Genomic DNA, 9,201 nt, shown 5'->3' with positions numbered 1-9,201 from the left:
CCGGCTTACTTGAAGGTATCCAGCTTCTCAAGATGTTCCTTCACGAAGTCAGCATTAATGGAGGGCAGGGAATCACCCTCACCCGGACTTCCCTGTCCCGTAGCGGGCATGGGCATCCCATGGGGCTGATGAAAGTACAATGCAAAGTACCTATTTAAGAAGTCTGGGTGTCAGTTGTCAGTTGTCTCATCTGGTTTAGCAGGGTTCCAATGTTGCCCTTGCTTTTCCTCCGGCTCCCCACATATCTGAAAAAGGACTTTTTATTGTCCTTGATGCTCAAAGCTAGCTGGAGTTCAGTTGCAGCCTTGGCTTTCCTGGTATGTTTATAACTAAAGTACAAATCCTTTGGGTATTACATAATAACCGTACCCATATGGCAATGTAGTTACTACGTCATGATCGTGCTTTAATACTTCCAAAAGAAGTGCTAAAGCATGGCGCAGTACTAGATGGTACTGTGTTGTCTATTGGGCAAATGGTTATTTTTAGCTGCTGCTATGCCATAGTGGCATGCTATAGTGAGGGAGTACAATCCTACAGCAAAGTAGCTGTTGGTCATGTGTAGATGGATATGATCGCTTTGTCGGTATAGCATGTCACTGAGGCGAGTTACCGTTGCATGTAAACTTGCCCACAGTGTTAAAGTGGAGGGGTTATAGATTCGACTTCATTTTTCATGAAACACAGTAATTAGTCCACTCATGGTAATATTTATTTCTGTAGGAGGAAAAGAAAACAGTACACAAAACTCATTTGCTGCGTGCCCAGGCTCTAGAAACTGCACAGGTATCAATGCTTCTCTGTATCTCTTCTTAGTCCCTAAAGGACCTTAGTCCCTAAGGTCCCTAAGGACCTAAGGACCAGCTGTCCCAGTAACATGTGAGTTTTTAAAAGCTCCGTGTTGTGCAAGGAAAGGATGGACGTTCGGGGAGAGCAGAGGTTTGGCACCACGGCTCCTGGGGAACGGTGTGTGATGACTCCTGGGACATGGCAGATGCAGACGTCGTGTGTAAACAACTGGGCTGTGGACCTGCTGTGTCTGCCCTGGGTGAAGCAGCATTCGGGGAGGGGACTGGCCCCATCTGGCTGGAGAAGTTGGACTGTCGAGGGACAGAGTCATCTCTGTGGCACTGTCCTGCAAAGCACTGGGAGGACAGTAACTGCCACCATAAAGAAGATGCTGCTGTGAATTGCTCTGGTGAGTGTAAGCCTCATTCCACAGGTTGGAAAGATTCAGTTAGGAAAGCTTCCTGCAGAGATGGTATGTGAGGCTAGAAACAGATGTTGTCAGTGGAGTGTGATTGGCTGTGCTGTGATAGGTTGTGGCACAGCTGATCACACTCCATGGACATCTTCAGATACACCTGGTTGCTGAGCCCTAACTTACCATGTATCTGCATGAGGGGAAAACCAGCTTGCAGACATGTCCTTGAGTTGGGCAGGGGACCCCTGTGGGAATTCCCCCTCTACTTCTGCTGGCCTGCATGGGGAAACCCTTATGCAGGGCAGTTGTGCACCTGTGTCTGCAAGTGCAATGGTGAGGGGAAGCTCCCAAGCGGGGTCCCTTCTCCATGTTGCAGCCTGTGCATCACACTGCTGTCAGGAATGGGGTGCTAACAATGTAGAAGGTGCACCCCCTCAGGAATCTCCTCCCCCCAGGACTCCATGCTGCAGGGAATGTGGGGAAATCCCCTGCAGAGGGATTTTTCTGCATCCTGCATGGGGGGCATGTTTGCAAGTGATGTCACCGGAGGCCCCTGCAGAGGGATTTTCCTGCACCCTGCACTGGGTGCAGGTTTGCAAGTCATGTCCGTGCAGGGATGCATCTGGGTAAGGTGGGAAAGCAAGGCAGGTGTTTCTAAAGCTTGATGGACCAATTCTACCTGGGAATAACTGGGGTTTGAAGGATCAGCCCCCTCCATCCTGAGTAGCATCTGGTTCAGGAAGGCAGGAGTGCCTGGGCAGGTTTATGCTGCCTGAGCACTTCTGCCATAAGCAAACATACTGGGCCTGTTATAAAGCCACCCATTCTATTACTACTTTCTGTTGTGCCACAAACCTGAGCATTTGTGGTGGGACAGAGGATATAGACATCTGTTTGCTTTCAATTTTTGCTGCTATGGAAATTTGGATAGCAGTAGAAAGGTGTCAGCAATTTCCAGGCTGAGATTGCTTTCTTGATGGTGGTCTATATCTGCAGAGGATGGGCAGCTGTAAGAACTACCTAAGGAGGCTCCAAATATGGCTGGGAAGGATCAGGTAGGAGTGGACTAGCCATTAGCTGGGATAGCAGAATTATAACAAACTAAATTATAGTTCATGGAGATTTATGGAGCAAAAATAATTTAGGTGGCAGATATTACCTGTTCAGGTAATGCACCTATGTAACTAACTGCGTTAGCTAATGATTGGCCTAATAGTGTATATGTATTTGTATATAAGATCCATAATGGTGGAAAACTTTGAATCTGTTGTCCTTGCACACATCCCACTGTCAGGCAGCCTTATCACCTGGGCATAGTCAATAAAGCTAATCTAGTTATTTGCACTGTGGATCTCTGTTCAATCCGTTATGCAGTAAGAGCTGGCAGCCCCTTGGCAGCAGTAACAGTGAGTGACAGGGTAGTTAGAAAGCTTGGAGCTTTCTGTGGAGGGGTGTTGGATACCCCTCCCTGGCAATATATCTGTCCCCCATTCCTTGGCCACAGGAACAGATGGCGAGGGGTGTAACCTTGGAGGACCCAGATGTGCCCAGGTGTCAGCCCATGGAGCCCCTGCTCTCATCTGAGGCTCCGGTGTTCTAGTTTATTACTGTTGTCTCCACTGCTCCTAAAGCACTGGGGGACTTCTTTCTCAGTTGGCCCAGCACTGTCCCTGCCCCCTTGAAGGGAGAACATATATGAGATGTGCCAGTTCCACCTGCAGCCACACAGGAGGACCATCTCTTTGGTATATAATGCTTTACCTCTCCCTTCCTTCAGACTCCAGCCCTTCTCTTTTTTCCCTTTGCAGATGCAACAGGAATGACCACTTCCCCGAAGGGAACAGGTAAAGAACCCCCTTCCAATAAGTGCTGCATTTTCCTGAGAGATGACCTGTAACCTGTGCTCTGGGAGAAGGAGCTTCTTGACAGAAAGTCTGATATCTATGAGTCAATGGCACCTAGGGTGGGTCCTGCAGGGCACGCCGACCAATAGGCTTTCCTGCTCAGTGGCTTTCCGGTGATGTGCCTGGGCTTCTGACTCTCGCTCTAGCATGCGAGTTCCTCTCCTGTCTCTCAGTATTTGACCTTCTGGCCACATACAGTACAATTAGTAACTGGGGAAGTTCCCTTGAGATTCATTTGTCTTTCAGAGAATAGTCTCTACTGTTCCCATGTTTGTTTCCTTTCAGATCCACCTGCCACAGACAGTGGGGGAGACATGGTGCCCATTGTCATCTGCATTATTCTGGGGGTCCTTCTCTGCTTGGTCCTAATCATTGTGGCTGGGCTGGTGCGAAATGCCAGAGCACAGCAGAAAGGTGTGTCCCAGTGGGTCTAAATGATATAGGAATACCTCTTTGAAGTTCCAGGGAGAGTTGTGGAGTATGAGAAGGAAGAGGGAAATAGTGGAAAAGCCCCCAGAGGGGGGTGGTTAACATCTTTCCTGTGGGTCAGATCCAGCCCACAGTGCTCTGCTGTCCAACCCGTTGGGTTCCCAAAGAGAAGGAAGAGGGAAATAGTGGAAAAGCCCCCAGAGGGGGGTGGTTAACATCTTTCCTGTGGGTCAGATCCAGCCCACAGTGCTCTGCTGTCCAACCCGTTGGGTTCCCAAAGGATCCTGTGGATAGACTTGCTGATTGTGGCTCTGAGTGCTAGATCGGGCATGCAGGGTGGGTCAGGGTCTGATTCCAGTGTGTGGGGCCCAGGGGTGGGGAGCATGGAGCCCTCGAGCCTGATTCTAGGTGGACAGTGTGGCACAGATCCCTTCACCATGTCCACCATGCCAGGATTGGGCTCTGCCCCTCCTCCTTCCCCCACTGCGCATACCTGGCCAGAAGTGGACTCTTACTGGGCAGAGGCACCATGGAGCCCCCGGCCAGATCTTGGTGTAAAGGTCTGGCACAGGGCATGCTCCAGCCTGCAAAGTGGGGCCGTGCTATTCATCAGGCCAATGGAGCCAAAAATGTGAGCAATAATAACCTAAAACAATTGGATATACTGTGGAAAACGTTGAAACTATAGATGTGTGAAAGAAGGTGGCCATTTATCCAGTTTTATTGAGGGCAGCCCAGTTTTCTGTTACTCTGTCCTCTTTCCTATTGATATGAAACTGGATGCCTTTATGTCCTCTATTTTTCTCTGCAGAGTTCCACCAGTCTGTCATAAAGGCATCCAGGTTCATACCAATAGAACAGAGGACAGAGTAGCAGAAAACTGGACTTTCCTCTATAAAACTGGACGAATGGCCACCCTAGTGAAGAACAGTTTTGAGCAAGAGTGGATAATGAATTATATTCACTGGAGGATTGAATCTTACAGACAAATGCATCTTCAACTACAACAACATTATAAAACAGAGAAATAAGTGTTGTTACTCCTGAAATGTAAACTTCATGTTGGGAGAGGAATTATTGAAACTGCTGTGTGGGCAATAATGTGCAGTAATGAAATGAAAGGGACATGGACATTTTAAGAGGATACATTTTGTGATGATGGAACAGATAAGGAAACATCTCCAAAGAGAAGTTTTTAAAGGGGACACTTTAGTTGTCTAGACTGAGATATTTTCTGGCAGGAAAATGAAGCAGAACTACTGATAGTCCCACACTGATTTGAAGGTTTAATAATGTTTCCCACCTCCTGTTCTAATAACTGCTTACTCTTTGCTTTCAGGGTCCAGAAACGTCACGCAGCCCTTCTCTGAGGTCGTCTATGAAGAGATTGACTACAGCCCAGTGAAGGAGAAGCAGGAATTATTTGTTCATTCAGGTCTGTGCATTGCATTCCTAACACAGAGTCACTATCTAATTCACTTCCCATCCTGAGATCTTGAACTAGACCTAATTAAGTGTAGTTTTGCACTGGGCTGAATGCCGCCAGCACTGGTTCTGTGATGAGACCAGTGAACTTCTGTCAGTGAAAACCCCACCCTGCTTATGAACCAAAATGTTGCTAGTCCCAGCTTCTGGGACAACTTCTGTCACATTGCCCATGCTGCAGTTTTGGAGTGGAACATCTGTTTCTAGGGCCAGATAATTTGAAAATAGCTTGGGAACATTGGAATAATGATTATTCACTATCTCCTTTCCTTTCCTTTCCTACAGTGGTCAGTGATCTTCTGTGTGTGGTCACTTTCCCTTGAGGTTTCTTCCACCATCATCCTTTCTCCTACAGAGTGTGGCATTGATTTAGTTGTATGGCAGAGGACAGAGACGAATGGGTATAAAAGACATCAGCAAGTGAAGTGGATCAGCTGTGACAATATGTGCCTCACCAGCTGATTTGCTTCAATGGGTAAAATAAATGTTGCCCATTGTCCTGAATTGATCAGGGCCTGATCCTGTGGGGCAACAGGTGACTTGTTCCCTGATTACAGAGCTGTCTCAGAGATTCCCCACAGCACATCCATGTAAAGGAGGGAGCTGAGGTTGCCCATTTACACAGGAGTGCATCAGAGACTACCCTGTAAGAGAGGAAAGCTAGGCAGGTGCTCTGGGGCCTTGAGGGAACTGATCCTGCAAGATAATTCCCAGGCTGTGCAGGATTCAGCCTCTTAAGTCCTAAAATGCTAGCCTGGGGCAGCTGAAGAGCATGGGTCGTTCTGGGTTGTCTGTGCTTTTGTGCATAATACAATCAGATTGCCACTGAATAAAATGGCAGAAAACATTTCCATATTCATTGCAGCCACAAAGTTTGGGCATTTGTGGTATGACAAGGGGTATGAATTCCTGTTTGCTTGGCCTTTGTGCGTCCATAAGAATTTAACACCCTAAGAAACAGAAAAGACATGCTGTGCTCCAAGTCAGGAGAGGGGCACATTGTCCAACAGTAGGTCTTTGGCAGTTGAAATACTTTGCAGTTTCCACAAATCTGGATTTTTCCTGGATAAGTTCATTTTCTGTTGGGAACTCTGAAATGAAGCTACAGCTCTCTGGCTCTTCCTGGGTTGCTCTGGAGAAAGGGCTTCTGTGGATGACAGGCTCCTGGCTCTCAGAGCCATTGGGACTCTTGAGGTGGCTGATTTCCCAGGCTGCTGCCTCATCTCAAGAACTCTATGGAAAATAAGAGTTTTGCTCAGAAACTGATGGAAAGAAGAATTAAAGATATGAAAGGAAGATAAAATGGGACAAGATGAACATGGGTTTATCAACATACAGTCCAGTAATACTGATATCCTCTTATGAAAAAATAATGGGGTTGTTGAACAAGGCTGAAGTAGTGAACTTAATTTATCCAGGTCTAAGCAGAGCATTTGTTAGCAGGCTTCCCAGGCTGAATTAATGTATTTGATCAAGAGAGCAGATCAGGGATGCTGATGGGCTTCTCAGCCTTTTGTCCCTCAACTTTACTTAATTTCTCTATTCAGTGTCAGGTCTGTCCTCATCACTATTAATTCCCATCTGTATTTCAGAGGCCTCTGTACTGCCCAGAGATGCCACCAGCAATGGTTATGATGATGCTGACGAAATTTCTGATGCAGAACACAGTTCTGCTTTTCACCAGAATTACAAGGAAGTCAGTGAAGCCCCAGAGGAAAGTGATGGGAGAAGGGATTCACAGACAAGTGAGTAAAGTTATTGTATCTCACTATATAATCTCTACTCATGCAGTCTTTAGTACTTAAAAAAAACCCTGTCATGTCTGGAGATTTCATAAGACATGACTATGATGATTTCTAAGAAGTTCATCATGCTGAAGAAGTTCTTGTACCTCATCAAAATAAAGAGAAAGCCCCTGAAATCCCCGTGGAAAGTGGAGTCGCATCATTATGTAAAAGGTTCTGTTTTGCTTTTAAAAATGTATAGCAAGTTTTCCAGTTTTCAAACTTAAAAGTCTTCAAAAATGAAGCATGCTTAATCTAAGTTTCAGAAATAACAAAGGGAAGAAAATATTCTATTTATTTTAAAGTTCAAAAATATAAGTTACTCCCACAGTAGTTTGAGGCCTCACTCAAGATTCTTGAAGTTATGCAATGGGAAGTAATGGATATACCTATATTTCATTGTGACCTTGAAATCACTGCGGTGGAGGTGTCTGGGGTAGCTCACCTGAATGGGAAGGCAGGGTTCAGAACTAAGTCACTTATCATGTGCTTCCCTTGATATTTTCAGGTTGGAGTCTGCACTATAAGAATGTCTGTTTTAGAGCATAGGCTCTGTGAGGACACAAATGCTGCACGATTAGATGACTCTTCTTTGAAATGCTGACTGGGCCAGAGTCACTAGAGACAGTCTGTGTATAGCAGGTAGCCTGACCAGCTTCTTATAGAGGGTGATGTAGTTGCAACCATAGTAGTTTAAGTGACATTTTTTATTTACCATTGATCAGGCTGTATGAATAGTTCCTGCTTTTATATTCCTAAAAAATTCTTCATCCTAAAGTTAATGCATTTTCTTATTAAAACATTTCTTAAAGCTTGTTCCAGAAGTGATATTTCTCTCAGCCTGATGTGTTGGGTCAGTCCCAGGGGATGGTAATGGAGGTAGAATGAAAAGAATTACAAGACAAGATAATAATAAAGTGGTACCTCATTACTGCAAGCTGTTTGCAGGATATTTGATTTATAATTCTGTGCATTGATGCTATCCAATGAAGTAAGGAAATATTGATAAAGACAGAGCGGACCCAAATGTAGAATTCCTGTTCCAAACTTCCATTTGAACTCCAAGGTTATAAACTGACTGTCATTTTCTGGCCCCTTCACATACTCTCACAAGATTAGAAAACAGTGAAAAGAAGTCCTTATTTTTCTTGTAGACAAGGTTCTTTGGGTGAATCTGATATCTTTTATTAGACCAACTAAATAGTTAGAGAACAATTTTTCAGCAAGCTTTCAGGCTCAAAAACCCTTCGTCAGGCTAAGGAAGTTTCAGCAGTTGGTGTGTGCTCTTCCTGGTTAGAATGAAAAGTAAAGAAGCCAGAGGCTGTGCTGGTATGCATACAAGACAGGCAGTCAGTGAAAATGTAGATTGTTTCATTTTTCTTCTCTTGAAATTCTTATACCCTGGGAGCCCAGCACCCCATGCATCTTCTCCAAGCACCCCTGCCTGGCAATGGTGCAAGTGATGTCGGGCTTTGTGTGCCCCAATCAGCTGTGGATGGCTGCAGCAGCAGGCAGGCCTCAGCTTCGTCACCTGCTCCATGATTGGTGCCCTCTGGTATCCCCTGCCAACCCAGGGCTCCAAGCATGCTTTGGACTCCTTGAGGGACCCAAGCATCTGAGGCTCCAGGAAGGGGAGCACTTACAGGGGATCCACACTGTTGAAGTGGGGTGCAACTGCACCATTGCAGTCCCTCCACCCTCTTCTCCCTGCCCCAGCCGATCTGCCCTGGATCACATCCACATTTATGGCTTATGAATATCTTGTGTTGCTTTGTTTTGTTCATATGTAGTTGATAAACCCACTCTCTCTTTTGAGGGAAAATTACTTATGGAAATTTTTCATGGAGTGAGTAGTTGTTGCATTTTATGATATGATATAGTGGTTTATGACCAAGGTGACCCATGTGCACGTGCAGTTGGAAATGCTGTCTTGTTGGTGCTGAGATTCTGTGAGAATCTCTTCTAAAACTCTTTGGTTTATCTAAATGAAGGTCGGGGTCAAAGACAAAATGACCTTGTAGTACACGGCCCTTTTCATCCTACAGGAAAAAGCTGAGGAAGGTGAAAGGTAAGATAAGCTTTATATATTCCAGGCTGAAATTACTAAGGTCCAGATCCTTGTCCATCTATTAGGCAGCTAAAAGAACTTAGATGCACAAGTTTTATCATACTTGTACTTTTTCATATTTCACAGTTCGGCTTCAAGACAAGCCTACAACTGGTTCTTGAAAGGGATGGTCACATTGATCATCAGGGCTTGTTCATTGTCCTTGTCTGTTTTGATGATGTCTGGGTGCAGCTGGCTGTTGCAGCCTGGGATGGTGTGGTATACTGCTGTGTTTCTATTATCTCTGAGATGGCTTTAGTAGCCAGTCCTGGACAGTGTGTTGTGCCC

General features: G+C 45.5%; 1 protein-coding gene across 1 annotated transcript; it reads left to right on the top strand.

The window, feature by feature from the left end:
• The first annotated feature begins 3,023 nt into the window (after positions 1-3,023).
• LOC102388140 (antigen WC1.1-like) lies at positions 3,024-7,355 on the top strand. Its single transcript, XM_025216371.1, has 5 exons — positions 3,024-3,048; positions 3,394-3,522; positions 4,877-4,972; positions 6,615-6,767; positions 7,315-7,355. The coding sequence occupies exons 1-5, from the start codon at positions 3,024-3,026 to the stop codon at positions 7,353-7,355; spliced, it is 444 nt and encodes a 147-aa protein (XP_025072156.1).
• Positions 7,356-9,201: the final 1,846 nt, after the last annotated feature.

Source organism: Alligator sinensis, unplaced genomic scaffold, assembly GCF_000455745.1.
Source record: "Alligator sinensis unplaced genomic scaffold, ASM45574v1 scaffold537_1, whole genome shotgun sequence".
NCBI lineage: Eukaryota > Metazoa > Chordata > Crocodylia > Alligatoridae > Alligator > Alligator sinensis.
The sequence above is the reverse complement of the archived record's forward strand: the minus strand, read 5'-3'. Positions and strand labels throughout refer to the sequence as shown.

Excerpts from the sequence above, each read along its gene's own strand:
- LOC102388140 (XM_025216371.1), top strand. The coding sequence starts at position 3,024 with ATGACCACTTCCCCGAAGGGAACAG. Across the intron at positions 3,049-3,393 it reads CACTTCCCCGAAGGGAACAG|ATCCACCTGCCACAGACAGT; the intron begins GTAAAGAACCCC and ends GTTTCCTTTCAG. Across the intron at positions 4,973-6,614 it reads GGAATTATTTGTTCATTCAG|AGGCCTCTGTACTGCCCAGA; the intron begins GTCTGTGCATTG and ends TCTGTATTTCAG.